Source organism: Prosopis cineraria, unplaced genomic scaffold, assembly GCF_029017545.1.
Source record: "Prosopis cineraria cultivar Desert tree isolate PC_DT_omini unplaced genomic scaffold, ASM2901754v1 PC10, whole genome shotgun sequence".
NCBI lineage: Eukaryota > Viridiplantae > Streptophyta > Magnoliopsida > Fabales > Fabaceae > Prosopis > Prosopis cineraria.
In genome coordinates this window covers 11995068-12011799 of record NW_026555341.1, presented here as the reverse complement: position 1 = coordinate 12011799, position 16732 = coordinate 11995068, and the positions used below count along the sequence as shown (strand labels likewise).

The window sequence follows — 16732 nt, the reverse complement described above, 5'->3', positions numbered from 1 at the left end:
AAGTTTTTTTTTGAAAATTTAATCATTTTTAAATAATTTTAATTGATTAACGTATTTGAGAGATTAATCTCAAATATCATGGGAGCAGTTGCCATCTAACTAGGCTTTAGGGGTGAGCATTGGTTCAGTTTGACTCTAATTTCTCCAAAACGATCAACCAAATTATACAAGAAGTTTGGATTGAATCGAACTGAAATACTCAATCAAATTGAATTAAAATCAAATTGAATCATAATTGTTTGATTTAATCTATTTATTCAATTAATGGGCTTTCGTTGAAGTTTATCAAGTTTGGTTGTGCACATATTTTCTATCCATTTTCCCCCCCTAATGTTGAAGGCCCAACAAAAAAAAAAAAAGCAACATTATTTCATATTCCACCAGAAAACTAATAAAACCAACAACTCGTGTTAAAAAGTAAATTATAGAAATAAAAAACAAAATAACACATTAAACAAAAGATACTACCATCGCAAGTGGAAGAGTAGAATACAAGAAATGGAAAAGCAAACATGGGGAAAATAGATGTTTCGCTTATTCGCTTTTTCAAAAAAAATAAAAAGAAAAAATTATATATAAATTATATATAATTCAATTGATTTGGTCTATTTAATTCAATAATTTTTAAATTAAACTGAATTAATCTATCAAAATTTTTATGAATAGAAAATTGAATTGAATCGTGTAACGGAATAAACTAAACCAAATAGATTTAATTCAGTTTGATTCCATTCAATCTTTAGTTTTGATCTATTTTGCTCACTGCCCCACTTTTTTTTTTAGGGTGAGATTCACCCTTGGTTTGAATGGGAAAAAAAATTATAGAGGAAACAATAATATGAAAAAAAAAACTTTTAAAAATATTTTTTTTACTATTTTTAGAAATTTACATTTCTATCATTCCCTCCGCTTTATCTTCCATTCATCTTTCCCATTATCAAAGCCAAGCATTATCTCTCTGTCAATGAGCGTATATGTATACAGGTAAATAGGCTATTCTATCACCTGACTGCTACTCCATTGAGTGATCTTTCACTTTAGTGCTACTAATTTTTTTTTTTTTAAAAAAAAAGTTAGAGAAGAGAATGGAAAGCAGAAGAACGTGCCTCCCACATTCCTTTTAGAGATAAAAACTCTCCCCCTCCTCAATAACAGAACAGACACCCACCAAACACACACTGACACACACACACACACACAAAAACAGCAGACCCATATAGATACTTTGCCTCCATCAATATTTTTCAATACAGTAAAATTACAGGGCATGAAGAAGAAAAATGAAAGCTAAATTACAGCATCACCTTCCCACAATGAAAAAACTATAGCAGAAGGGAAGCTTCCATTACACACAAGACTCAAATAATTAAATCTGAAAGTCCACAAATCTCTAGTAACACAAACTATCATGAGACCTAGCTATCTTCTTGATATAACCACCACCACTTCTCAGGCAATAATCAATGCTTGAAGGTTGCAGGCTGCCTTGAGATTTCCCATAAGAGTTCCAACACAAAGCTTGTTGAAAACCTCTGTATCTCAGTGATGGCCTTAGCTGAATATCAGTTAGATCAATGTTGGTGCAAGGTATGGAATTGCTGCAAGCTATATGAACAGGTTGATATGAATAAGTCCCATGAATTTTATCAAAATTGACACCAGAAATCACCACTGTTCCTGTCTGGTTCTTGCACACATGCTTGTCACAGTAGTATTGATCTACCATTACTGGAATCTTCACGTCTTGCACTTGGACTCTTGAGAATGACACATTCTTCACCATCCCAATACCACCCTAGTTCAATGCAGGAACTCAGATACCAACATGATTATGTTCCAATTCACTTAGTAGATATGGAAAAAAAGTTTGTTCTGTAATTAGTTCAATGTATAGTGTATACCTGCCATGTTTTGATCCTTACTCCATATAATGTGTTTTGCATTGAAACATCATTAACCATGATGTTGGAGACACATGCCACACTTTTGTCTTTTCCTAATCCTCCTACGCTGAATTCAGAACAATTAAAAGAGACAATGATATTAGTAGTTTTCTAATGGGAAAAATGAAATTTAAGGACTTCCTAAGAATATTAATTACAGTTAAGGATCCTAAAATTATAAAATTTCAGAAAAATGACCATAGCCTTTAGTTGGGATTAAAATTTTTTTGATTGAATATTTTTGTACTCATCTTTCAAATTTTCAATATTCATCTTTAGTATTTTCAGTATTCAGTTTTTTTTTTCGGTGGTCATTTTTTATGTTTTCAATACTCATTTTCCATAATTTTAGTTCTGAAAAGAATTGAAAATAAGTGTTTTTCAGTGCTGAAATCATAGAAGATGAATATTGAAAACATCCAAGATTATTATTGAAAAATTAAAAAATTGAGCATTGAAAATACTAAAAATAAGTTCTAAAAATGTGAAAAATGAGTACTTGAAAAGAAAAAGATGAGTACTAAAAAATTAACTGAGAAAATTTTTAATTCCAGTTAAAAACTATAGTCTTTTTCTTGGAATTTCAAAATTTCAGAATGTAAATAATGTTTTTAGAAGGTCCTTAAATGTCATTCTTGCTTTTCTAATCTTAGTAACAATAACGATAAATAAAATAGAATACCATTAACTTTCGCTATTATTATTATTATTATTATTTTACCTTATACCATGTCCTGGGCCACAGATAATATGGTGAATATGAATATTTGCGCAACCAGTTTGGATGGATACACAGTCATCTCCTGTTCAATCGTGGAAACAGCACTGGTTTGAACTTCTGATACAAGATTATGAGAATCAAGTAGAAAAATAAAAACTATTTGTACTAGTTTAATTTAATATGATTCAAAGTTGGATACATAGCACGCTCACAGTTTTGCAAAAAATAATGTTGGCTCTGTAATTGGGTATATAATTTTTTAAAAGCACGTTTCAAAAGTTATCTGTTGTGACCGTTTGCTGTTTAAAACTCAAAAGGTTTTCTCAGTCAATAATTGTCTTAGTCATGGTAGACATATTTTAGCTCAGAAAGTCTTTAGTGTGTAATGCTGTATGCAGAATCATTAATAATTTATCTATTTTGTCAGGTAGGAGAGGAATGTACCATCACTAATATACTCTAAAATAAGGTCAATTGCGAAGTGTAATATGGTGTGCCCCCTCCGGTCTCCGGACCTAATTCTAAGACAAATTTAACTAATTTCACGACTCTTAGGAATGGTGGTTAATATCTTTGAACTTGTAAAAAATGTTTGACTTTCCAATCTTGCTCTTCGTTGAAATTAATGACCACAACACAATAAAATATGCCTAAAAATTAAAAGGTTGTTAGCACTTGATGCAATCAAGGAGAGGCAATATTGGAAAAAAAAATTAACTCCTACATCTTTGCCTCATATTTAGGATCAAATAGGACTATAAAACCTTGCCTTATAATTAAGACTGGAAGGAGTATGTTTAATAATTAAGATTTTCTAGTAAAATATAAGGCATACCACTTCCGATGTTGGAATGTTGAATCTCTACATCCTGTGAGTTCTGTAAGTGAATACCATCAGTGTTTTGGCTATTTTCTGGGGAAGATATTGTAATGTTATTGACTTTGATCCCTTTTGAATTGTCGAACTTTAGATGGCACAGAGGACTATTTATGATTTTGATATCACGAACTGTTACATCATTGCTGGAATAAAACCTCACAGCCTGCACACACACACACAGACATATTGGAAATTATCATTAGCGAGAAACACCTGATTTATAATGGAACACATTACATAACAAAGATGTCTGTCTCAGACATGTGAGAACTTACAGTAGGTTTCATGCTTGGAATCTGTTTAGAATAGTATCCCTTCTTCTGTGGGAATTCATTGGGGAAAAAGGGTCAGTTTCTTGTTTTGAACATTATTTAATAAACTTTGTTCAAAGATACTTGAATATACGCATTTTTACTTTTCTGCTGAATTATACCTGCATATGATAAATCTGTGAGGTGGTCCACCAGTTACAGCCTTGGCCATTAATGGTGCCAGAACCTTGGATGGTGAAGCTGTGGATGTTTTTTAAATTTATCCACTGAAATAAACTGGATTTTGGCCAGGAAGATATTGCAGGAGGAGCTATCAGAGTTCCATCTATCTGTATAAAGTTTACAATTGATTCATTTCTATGAAACATTGAGATTCTCCAAATGTGAAATCTTTTTGATGGGACCCCTTTTTTTGGATTTATTCTTTCAGCCTTTAAAAATTGTATTTGGCTCTAACTAATTCGAATCCTGTTAAAAGGGATCGCTTTTATTTCTTTTAATTCACAAATCTGGAGCATGAGGAATTACATGAAAATGGCCGTTAGATTTTGGTTTCATGGACCATTTTAACTTTCATTCTATTGGACAAACATTCTAAGTTACATAAAATTTACCAATACTTTAATCATAAATCTCTGACATTCTGCTCAGCAGAAAGTTTGTTGGGTTTGACTGTAAATGTGGCACAAATCCATGAACATCAAGAAAGTTGATACCATAGAGTAAACATGTAACCTTTTAACAGTAATATTAAATAATTCAATAGAATATAAATTTCCTCTTGGTTTTCTTTGCTTTGATTATTGCTTCTTTAAGAATTAGTAAACTAACAGTAAAAAAGAAGAAAGAAGCAGACCTGAAGAGTAAGGTTAGGCATACAAGGGCCTTGTAAAGTAATGGGCTTGATTAAGAACCTGTGTTCTGCTGGAATTTTCACTATAGCACCATCAACTTTGCAGGCAGCTTCCCATGCTGCTTTGAGTGCCTGCTTTAATCAATCAACATTGCACTAACGTTAGAGCTTTACTTATCACAATCGCCTGACAGATTCTTCATACCTAAGAATCTCTTTAATTTGTTTGTAAATAATGGTTACTTTTGCTTTACCTTGGAATCATCAGAAATCCCATTGGCCTTGGCCCCAAAAGACAGAACGTCAAAACTGGTGGTTTGAGTTTGAGTTTGAGTTGGAGGTGGGGCAGGGCTTGGAGAATGAGCAAGGTGGCCATGGCCATGATCTTTATGAAATTTATGAGGCTTTGTGTTCTTGGTGTGACTCTTCCTTGCTTCCACAGAAATGATACAAGAGTTCAAAATGACATGAATCAGTAAGAAGAGGAGAAAGAGAAGAGAATTGCTACTGTTTCTCTTCATTTCAGTTCAGGGAAACTTAGGTGGTATCTGTATGAGTATGTATGGCAGTTATTGACAGTTTATATAAATGCAATCTTGCAAGACTTAACAGTCTCCTTTATTTATTGTAATTTTCAAATGAAGCACTTTTCTTTAAAGTTGCTAAATCACTGATTAAATTACAAGAGTGGACCCCATTTCCAGGGTCTAGTTGGATTCCCTTGTTATATAATATGAAGATTCCTGTCAGTAATTGGTTTGGCCCTGTATTTTTTTATACATTCTTCTTCTTTCTTTCGTGAATCCTTTTGAAGGGCTTGCAAAACCAGAACTTTATCAACCTGCGGTCCTTTCTGAAGTTGTGACTTGTAAGGGATGGGCATTCATATATAACCCCACAATGTAAAAAAGATGATTTTATCATCGTACATAGTAAACTAAACTAAACTAAACTGGCAGTTGCATACTAGTTTATGTTTGGTACATGTCGGAAACAGAAATTAGGACTGTTTTCACTCAGTTTTAGTGCAGTTATTTTTTCTGCTGAACATAAAAAATAATTAAAGTAGGATGGTAATTGGCAATGATTTGAATGCATATATTTGAGCCAGTTTTATTGTAACACTAATTACCATTTTGTGTTGTTAACAAAATTACGGATCTAATCATTATAAGCCGCAACTTAATTCAGAATGTAATATGCATTATTTGGTTTAGTGGGAAAATGGATAAGGAAATTATGGTCCTTTCCATTTAAGATATAGTTACCAACTCACTAGATAACATAGTTTAAAGGTTTTAATGTTGTTTATTCCATAGTTAAGTTGCTGGAACTGATGGGATAATAGCATTGCTGGATCAGTCTTTTGTGATGAAGCAAAAGGCAAACATTACCCTAATCCCACCATGAGTTCATATAACCTAGTTATTAACACAAATTCATAATTATCATCATCATCATCATCATTATAACTAGACCCTTTGAAAGCTATTTCTTAAGGGTATTTTTTTAAAAATCAAGATATGCATGAATTTAGAAAAACAAAACAGTGGTCTTAAATTTCACCGCTTTACCGAAGTCAGCACATGTGGACAGCTGATATTGCTTTCTAATCATGATGAAATCAATTGAAATATAATTAAGCCTGTTTTGAGTTTGGCAACAATTGAGAAAGTGGTACAATGATGGAGGAGTATGTATATAATGGATAACCAAGTCAGTACAGCGTGCTTGCTGAAAGCAGAAAGTGGATTAAAAAGTGCATTACTTTTTTCCTGTTGAGCAGCTTAGTGCATTGTAGAGCTAGTGTAAGACAAAACGAGCCCAACCTGGTTTTCTAGTGGTCTTAGGTTTTCACTTTTTAGGTTATAGACAAATCAAAGTTGGCCACAGAAGCACTGACTCTTAACTAAACTAAGAAAGTCATGCACACCACAGAAGCGAAGATAGGACAGACACTGCGCTGGGTCGGAAGCAGAGGGTAGCTTTATTGTATTATGATTTATAATTAGAAATATGGGAAGGTGGTTTGCACGTATATATTATTATTATTATTATTATATAAAAAAGTGTAGCTTAATATATGCAAAAATATAAAAGATTAGGGTTGAATGAATTGGGTGTTTGTGGGTTAATTTGTCTTTGTTGGTGCATGCGTGTGCGGGACCAGTCGGTGCCACTTTGCCACCCGTCTGCAAATTCTCACAACAATGTGTAAATGGCTAATCTCCTATAAATATCATGAAAATTTTGCTACGACAAATCATCACAAATTTACGATTGAAATTTCATAATTTATAACTGAACATGTCTAACATGGGGACAATATGATCATTTTCCATTTAAAGAAATTACATTTAAATCCCATGGAATTAGAGTGAGGGATAAAGATCGAGTTTAAAAGTCTTGTTTAAATAACAGTTCAGGCTTGAAAAATTGTGGTGTTTTAAGGGGATTGAACTTTCAGGTACCATCCTAATAGGCTTTGGAAAAAATACTTGCGCTCCAATGGTCCTCCAAGGCCTCTTCCCCTTTTTTCCTTTCTCTCATTTCAAGAGGATTGATTGGCTTGGCACCTAAAATAAAACCCTAAGCACACTCATGCTACACAATCTTGAACTCTGCAATCTATTCTTCCTCTCAACTTCTTCTCTCTCTTGGCTCTCAATCTTGATAGAGGACTCATAGTCCTCTCACCCTTCGTCTCATAATCTCTGATTCTCAACTTCAGGTGATACTATGGGTACTCAATCACAATGCTCTCCCTCACAGTCTCACAATATGCTCTCTCTCTCTCTCTCTCTAGTCATGATGCTGAGGTGCCTCTACCTCACATCATCACAACTCAAAAGAGAAAGATGAATTCAAGTTTGTGGTGAGTAGTCATCATTTTCTTCCCCCACCTTTCATTCTTCTTTTTTTGCTTCCATTTTTTTTCTTCTTTCTTTTTGTCACTACATCTTCTTCACTAAAACTAGAAAAGAGTATGTAGAACTAAAAATGAATTGGTTCAAGTATTGTAGTGTGAAAATAATTGATGTTAGTTCTTTTTTCATTTATTTTAACATGATGTTGATAGATTTTTTTACTAATTTCTTAAGCATGATTACTTTATAAAGCATATTTCTTGGTTTTAATTAATATTGTACTTTGTGATACACAAGTTTTTGCATTTATTAGATTTGATAAGGTTGATTTGGATAGAACCGGTAATTTAAGCCAAGCCCGATGGGTTAGCCTGAACCCGCCCGAAAAATTTAGGGTCAAGCCTGAAAAAATATTATTTTTTTATTATTCGGGCCTATTCGGGCTGTCCGAATAGGCTCAAGGAAATTCAGGCCAAGCCCTATTGGGTTTAAGCTTGGCCTGAATACCTGAATAAAAAATAACTTTTTTAAAAAATATATAAAATATGATAAATATTAATTAATTTTTCAAGTTTTATATCATTTTATACCAAAATACTATATATATATAAGTGTTTTAATATAGTTATTTTTTTAAAAAAAATTAAAAATAGTTATATTTCATATTTTTATTATTTTTAATCAATAAAATATCTCAAAATAATATTTAAAATATATTTTAATATTTTAAGACCCAATTTTTGTTAGAAAAATTTGAGTCCTATAAATCATTTGCATATAAAAAATAATTTTATATTTTTTATAAATTAAAATAATTAATTTTAAAGTAAAAATAATTTTAAAAATAAAATTTAGGCATGTACGAATTTCTGACTCTACTACTAGATAAACATAATAAATAAAATAATATTTTTGAATAAATATTTGGTTATTATCCATGCCAGATTTGGTTAAAAATTAAGAGTAAATTAGAGTAAGAATCCCTTTTATATAAGAGTTAAGCAATATAAAAAGTTAAAAAAATGATTTCAAAAAAAATATTTTACTCATAATTAAATAATTTTTTATATAATATAATGATGGCAATTTTTTTTATATTCATAAAAATGAAAAGTATAATTTACCTAAAAGTTATTAAAAACTTTGAACTAATTGGGATAATAATTTTAAGTTAGTAGTCTAACTGTGATTGAATCGAGATCAACTTAATTATAATTAAAATAATATAATTTAATTAAAATATATAAAATATTTATATATGACTATGATAAGAGCAATATTTAAACAATTAAGACATTAATTTATAAGTAAAAAAAATATTCATAAATAAATTATACATAATATAATAAAATAATAACAGAGCTACTTAAATATAAAATTGATAAGTCATTTTTATTTTATTCTTTTAAAATTAAGATAATATTTTAAGCTTAATAGAATTATTTAAAAATTAAAATTGGTTCAAAAAATAAATAAAAAATATTTTAAAAAAGTTTTGGGTATTCGGGCCAGCCCGAATAAGCCTGAAACCTGAAGGTGTTAGAGTCAGGCTTAGCTATATGGGCTTTTTAGAAGGAGTAGGATGCTTTAAGCCCGATTTGAATAAGCCCGGCCCGCCCGAATTACCGGCTCTAGATTTGGATTGAAAGTTTTTGTTTTTATTTTAAAACTTTGATTAAGATTCTATATCTGAATTTATATTTATTTATGTTATTAAATTTTTAAAAAATAAAACAAGCTTATGGAACCAACCTTGAGCCATTCAAATAAGAACTGAGCTTTATAAGTTGACCATTTTTTAGGAAATTGGGTTCAAGGGCTTGAGCCCCTATGGCCCAAGTCCACCCCTTTGCCATCTCTACAAGGAATGTGATTGTGTTATTATAAATTTACTCAACATGCTTATAAATAAATTTCTTAGTTGGGACATATATAATTTTCTTTTTGTTAAAGTGTTTGATAAGTTTGTTGTCTTGGATCACAAACAAATTCGGAGTTTCAAATATTCAAATTAACTACAAAGAAATAGTGCATTACTAGAAAAATGCAAATTAGCGAGAAAATTTAGCAAGGGATCATCTATTCCTCTCTAAAATACCAAGTTAGCGAGAAATTAGTGAGGAATGTTGATTTCATAGTTTGACTTAAAATTAGCGAGGACTGTCAATCCCTCTCTAAAATAAGGGAATTAGCGAGAAAAATAGCGAGGGACTGTCAATCCCTCTCTAAAATAAGATAATTAGTAAGGGATTCTATCCCTAACTAATTACTACAAAAAAAAATTATCTAAAATATTCATAATAAAATTATTTAATATTTTCTTTATTTTAAGTTGATTTTCATTAATAAAATAATATTTTATTAAAAATATAATATAAAGAATAATTTAAATAAAATATAAATATTTTTAACATATTAATAATTGAAAATAAAATTTAATATGTATATGTGTGTATTTTTATAATATATTATTTGATATATTTATGTAGTTAAATAATATATATATATATATATATATATTTAATTTATCATATAATGCTTGTAGGTGCCTTTCAGTTCAACTGGTAAAGAAGGAGAGCATAAAGCTTGAAAGGTATGAGATCAAGGGTTCAAACCTTGGCTTTGGCATAAACATGATGAATATATGATATGGTAAGGAGCAAGTGACATAGCGCAAGGTGGACAATGACATGTCATGAGTTATCGCACATGTAGTGGGTGATAGGGCAAAATTTAGCGAGGGAAATACAATTCCTCGCTAAATTTAGCGAGCTTTTTTTTCACTACGAATTTAGCGAGGGACAAAATTCGTAGCTAAAATACAATTTAGCTATGAAAAGCGAGAGACGAATCCCTTGCTAAATTCAATTTTTCTAGTAGTGGTGATGGGAAAAAATTTTGATCCTAAAAAAAGTTAAAAACTCTAATACATCACATTCATTTATATAGTACTTCCTCCCGTCTTTTTTGTTAGTTACATTTTAGAAGGTTTTCTTGATAATTTATATAAGTCATTTTCCCTTTTTTTTTTTGTAACATTTGATATATATAATTTCAAAACTACCCTGTAGCAAATTCTACAAAGAAGTGTAATATTTCAATGAAAAAAATTGAGAAAACTATTTTCATATATCAAATCACTCTTTTTAAAATTTAGGAGCAAAATTGACAAGTGATTTATTTTTAAGATAATTTTTTTTTTAACTAATTCACCTTGATTTTAGTGAGTTAGTTAAAAACTTAAAAAGGACAAGAGGGAGCACATATAATCTCACACCGCCAAAAAAAAAAAAAAGCCGACAAGAGAGCCCTTAATGATGTGGGGAATTGGCCTTCTAAGGCCACTTTTTTTAATAAAAAATTTTCAACTTATGAGAACATTTTTGAAATGCTCTCACAAACCTTTTTTTTTTTAATTTTTGTAGTAGTTTCAAAATCAAAACTTGAAGATCAACCATAAGGTGTTGAACTTGGCATGTGTGGAGTATGGCAGCAAGCCAGCAGCCACTTAATTAGCTTTCATAGCAGGATTAACTAATTTTGAGGCACTCTGAAAGTTTATAAGAACCAAAAGAACCGGCCCAAATGCAATGACACGACAATAACATTGTGTTCTTCATTCCTTTCACTAAAAGTTTATCAAAAATATTGAGAAGTGCTTGATTCAATCAGTTGAAGAAATTAAATCAGTTTATTTTAGAATCTCAAGTTCAAGTCTTAAAATATGTAATTATGTTAAACGAATATGTTAAAAGCATTCTTGAGATCAATCATCATAATAACGACCTAGAAAGTGGGGGTTTGTATTAGTTTGCATGAGAAGTGGTAATATCTAAACTTCCTAAATCAGGCGATGGATCAACAAACATTACCAAAAGTAGTCCTTTTTTTATCTTTCCCTTTACGTTAAAAAATGTTGGAGCCATTTGTTTGATATCAGGCATACTCAAGTTTACCCAGGGTCCATTCATTACCGAGATCTTGGTTGGACGCGCGCGCGCAGAGAGAGAGAGAGAGAGAGAGAGAGAGAGAGAGAGAGAGAGTGTTGTGTTGATTAATTAGAGGACTTCATCTTTATGGAAGAGGAACTAAAGACATCAAAACGAATGTGGATCACTAGCTACTACAAAAAGGATTATATATAACAGTTTTTAATCACTATATATTCTAACATTATATATTCTTTAAATTAATATATAATAATTTTTAACCGTTACAAATAATCAACTATATAGTGGTTATTTGAAATATATAGTGGTTATTAAATAACACTATATATATATGAGCATTTTTTAAAAAATAGGGGCTGCATTTTTTAAAAAAATAGGGGCTACATTTTTAGCAGCCCTACACTATTTTTTTTTTTTTTTTCCCTCTTAAATCCTTGAGCGAAGTAGAGTTAAAAATGGAATAAATAAAGAATAAAAATAGTAGAGATAATATATAGATATGAAATTAATAACAATTGATGTTAAGGCTTTCTATTTAACAATTTAAATGGAAAATAAAAAAATTATAGATCTAGAAAATCAAAAAGAAGCATCCTCATGAAAAAAATGAACTTGAACTAGTACCATACAGATATGACCAATATAATTTAAATGCAAATGTGTAATATTAATCTCCCATTTAACAATATAACCAATGACAATGATGAGATAGAGTTGAGGGAGACTGACACCGACAAAATTGGGTACCACACAAACTAGACATTGGTGCACAGCTTTGTGTGTGCACATAGGATGGAGAAGGGATGTATGTTAAGCCGAAGATCAAGGCTGGAGTTGATCGTGTAAGTATTGAAAATGAAGACTCAAAGTTTGGAGTAAAAGAGATGTTTGAATAACAAAGATGGTTTAGTGTGAAGTGGAGGAGTGAGGTTGAGTGTGTGAGAGAGGAGGGAGAGAGAGGGTTGAGTGTCGTAAAGGTGAAGTGTGAAAGATGTATTTGCATGTGAGAAATGACAATAAGAGCACGAGAGAAAGAGTGTGTGTATCAATGAATAAAAAAAAAAAATGATTTAGAGATAATAGTATCACCAATTCATGTTATATAAAATGTGTGTATTTTAAAAGTTTTTGAAATTAGAAAACTATATAGCATGGTTCTTTCAAATAATTGCTATATAATTATTGATTATATAATGGTTATTTAGAAAGAATCACTGTATAATCTCTAGGGACAAAATTCAAAAAGAAAAGAGATTATATAACAATTCTTTAAAATAATCACTATATAGTTTTAAGATTATGTAACAATTATTTAGAAAGAACCATTATATAATCTATAGAAAAAAATAAAATAAAAAAAGATATTACATTGGTTCTTTAAAATAACCACTATATAATTTTAAGATTATATAACGATTATTCAAAATAATCGCTATATAGTCTATTTTCTTAAATCTTGCCTTAGACATATAGCAATTTTTTTAATAACCACTATATAGAAGATGCTATGTATGGTAATTTTTTTAATAGTGGCTATTGTATATTTGCATAGAGCTTGATGTGATGAGTTTCATTGTTTACAATTTATAAATAATGAAAATCATTATATTATAATAAGGTGATGAACCAAATGCTTAAGATTATATGGAAACATGCATGTAGAGGCAGCATGAAAATGGAAGGTAGATCTTCCCCATCTGACTATGATAATCTATACCAAGAAATTAATCCATAGTACTATTTGTGATTTATGAATATATATAAATAATATGAATTAGAGAGTGGTGGTGGTTAGAGGGGGCTGAAGCTGAGAAGGCATGGTTGAGGAGTGATGGATGAATCTGCCTCTTTTGGTGGTGCTGTTATATGCAAATTTCAGGCTGGCATGATGAGATCCTCTCTGCCACTCCTTAGAGCTCCATTCTGGGAGATAATAGTCTCGTTCAGAGGACGAAGAAGATGGGCCCCACAAGATGCCACCCCGTTGGGGGAATCAGATGAGACAGACAAGGGAGGATACGGATGAGGATCATCACTCCCGTGAGGGTGATCCTTCTTTCCTTCAAGAATTTCCCCCTGAAGAATATTAACTGTGACACTACTCCTGTGCTGTCATCCCTAATGTCACCTCCAGCGACCTCCACCGACCTGCGCAGTAATTTAATCTTTTACTTTCAATATTTAAAGGCTCAAGCAATATTACATATATAAAAGATCATTGTTGAAACAGATCATATGAAACTTTTAGTTCCCTCAAATTTTGATGACAAAAGAATATTTGAAAATAAGGAGAATAGGAAAAATGAAGAAATCAAATGTTGTGAAATCTGACTTGTTCCTGTTTTAACATGTTCACATATATGACTTGCTAGTGTTAGGCCCACGAAGCATCTCTAAAGAGGGGAGAACATAGTTGGGCCACCCAATAATTTTAAAAGAACACATATAAATGAAAATGATATCACATCTTAATTTAAAATTTTAAGGTATTAAGTTTATTGATCCTTTTTACTTATATCTCTTCTCTAGCTTAACTCTATCTAATGGGAGACTTTTCTCCGCACCAAGCCAAGTCTACTCACACTTGATAACTAACAGCTCGAGCAATCAAATGTACTTTATGTATGAGATTAATTTGATAGTCAATTTATATATTAAAGTCTAGGGGACATGATAACTTAAGAAAATATAACAAATTAAACTAGATTGGAAAAGTTAAATGTAAGGGAATAAATAATAATTAAGATAGGCTATAGTTTGTCAAATTAAACTAGATTGATATAATAAATAAGTCTCTCAAATTTATATCAATTATTAATTTAGTCCTGCTCGTAAGTTTAAATTTTATTGGATATAATATTTTATATTTTGTTGTTGTTGTTGTAATATCTTATATTTTTTAAAATTACCACGTTAGTCATCTAGATTTGAACACAAATTTGCGTTCAAATTAAGTTAAAAATAAAATATATTGATGATTTGGTATGTTTATAGAGTTAAATGAAACAAGTGAGCTTTTACAAAAGTTATTTGATTCCCTTATTTGATGACTAAAGAATATTTGAAAATAATTAGAGGAAATTAGGAAAATAAGGAAGTCAAATTACTTGTAATATCTCACTTATTCTCATTTAACTTGTGTGTTTGTATTTGAGATAAGAAATTAACATAATTAATTTGATAGCCAATTTGTGTTTCAAAACTTAGATTACCATGATATCTTAAGAGAATATAAAAAACTCGATTGATAAAATTAAACTTAAGAGATGAAATCAATAATTAAAATAAATTTAAGGACTAAGATGTTTCATTATCTCCGCATATATGCACGCATACCTTCTTGAGACGAATGGTACTACACCAAAAGTGAGTCCACAAGCAGCTCGAACGAACACACAGAACATAATCATAACAATGATAGAAGCTTCCAAAGACCCTACAAGGCCAAGTGTTATGCAGAAAATGCATCCCAAAGATTGGCAGAGCCACAACGCCCATAACCTCCCTCTCATCCCAAACCTCCTCGCCATAAAATCCGATATAAACCCGCCGGCCGGCCGTGGGAACACATTAGCCAACCCGATCGAAGCTGGCGGCCACCATCCCCGCTGTGTGAAGCTTTAGGTTAATCCTGTCGAAGAAATACTCAGCTATTATGTTATCCACCTTGACTTCCACCCCAAAACAATACCCATACGTCAACCCTAAAATCCACCCTCTGTAATTCGTAACTCCGGGATGTAAAACCCTAGAGAAATCGTTGTTCGCCTTCTCGCCTGATTTTTTCAGTCCGTAGTAGTTCCCGTCCGGCAGGTCTTGTCCCAGAATTAACACCGAGAAGGCTGTCAACATTTGAAAATGGGCGGGAACGAAGAACGCGATTCTCCATGCAGTGAATTTTGGCGACCCTATGTCGCGGATGACGTCAAAGACTGACGGCATTATCAGCTGCGTGGCTCCTCCTTCGAGGTTTCCCCACCCGGCGGCGAATCCAATGGCGGAGCCGACGACGGAAGAGGTGAACATGGAGCTCATCCACAACTGAGTGGAGACGAAGGTGGAGAGAGAGAAGCCGGTGAAGAAGCGGACGAGGAGGAAAGAGGTGGGCGAGGAGATTAAGGCAGTGAAGAAGACGGCGAGGTCGGTGAGGAGGATGAGTGAAGCAGAACAAGGTCACAGGCGGTTCCGATGGCGATACGGGCGAAGACGGCGCCGGAGACAGAGGCAACACCGGCGTTGCGGATGACGGAGGAGGTGAAGTTGAGATTGTCGTGGATAATGGGGAGGAGCGGTGGCGCGGCGAAGCTGGAGACGAAGCGGGAGAATAAGGAGAGCCATGGAAGGTGAAATGCTCGCATGTGAGGCTTGGCGATTGAGAACAGTCTGAACCCCGTCGCTTTGTGTTCTGAATCCACCGGAAGAACGAATTTCGGTGGCTGCGAAGAAGAATCTTCTTTAAGAAACTGGTTGTCTGAAGCTTCCATTCTTTCCAAGCGTGTGCGTATAAAACCTCACGTGCGTACTGTGCGTTTGTTTGATGATATATGAAGATGATTGTTGTCCTTATGATTGCATCAATAGTTTGAATGATGGAAAATTTAGGGATAGAATCAAACAGCAGAGTTATTGCATCAATAGTCATGTATAGAAGTTATTGTTATCTCGATTAGATTAAGAATACGCGAAGGAGAGTTCAAAAACTGAGACCTTGAAGAATTGCAGAATCTGGCTTTTCATGAGCAAGGAAAGGCGTGGCTGATTTCTGGGGAGCTCGGAAAACCCTCGTTTTGCCGATTCTCACATTATGCTCTCAATTTTATTTTATATATTTCGCTGCGGCTGCGAGAGAGTGAACTAGCTTCCAATTTTTATTTTCTTTTTAAAATATTCTTCGAAAGTTATAGTGTTTGAGTATGATATGTGTGGCGTCCGAATTGTAATCTCCCCGAGAAAGAAGGTCGATAAATGTAAGACTCGTTACCAAAATTTTAAAAGATAATTTTGAAAATCTTTTAAAAAGAATAAAATAGTCTATAATAACTAGAATAAAGTTTGGGAGTCATTTGTGCACGGGAAAGATATTAAGTACCTCACGACACCCGTTCATAAGAACGGTTACCCTAAGTTGATCGTGTAAATTAATTGGCCTTTTAAGAATATTTTAGTTATCCTTTATTGCACATGAAAAATCAAGATAAAAAATAAAAAAATAAATTATTTATTTGCATGGAAGGACTTGACCTACG

The 16732-nt window shown here is 32.3% G+C and overlaps 1 protein-coding gene and 1 pseudogene across 1 annotated transcript; both read right to left on the bottom strand.

Annotated features, from left to right (window-relative positions):
• Window positions 1-1233: 1233 nt before the first annotated feature.
• On the bottom strand, window positions 1234-5204 carry LOC129321234 (polygalacturonase At1g48100). Its single transcript, XM_054966938.1, has 8 exons — window positions 4924-5204; window positions 4673-4801; window positions 3978-4145; window positions 3820-3864; window positions 3500-3707; window positions 2665-2746; window positions 1902-2010; window positions 1234-1795 (listed from the first exon to the last, which is right to left on the bottom strand). The coding sequence occupies exons 1-8, from the start codon at window positions 5188-5190 to the stop codon at window positions 1391-1393; spliced, it is 1413 nt and encodes a 470-aa protein (XP_054822913.1). The 5' UTR covers window positions 5191-5204; the 3' UTR covers window positions 1234-1390.
• Window positions 5205-13260: 8056 nt separating this feature from the next.
• Window positions 13261-15970, bottom strand: LOC129322407 (high affinity nitrate transporter 2.5-like; annotated as a pseudogene).
• Window positions 15971-16732: the final 762 nt, after the last annotated feature.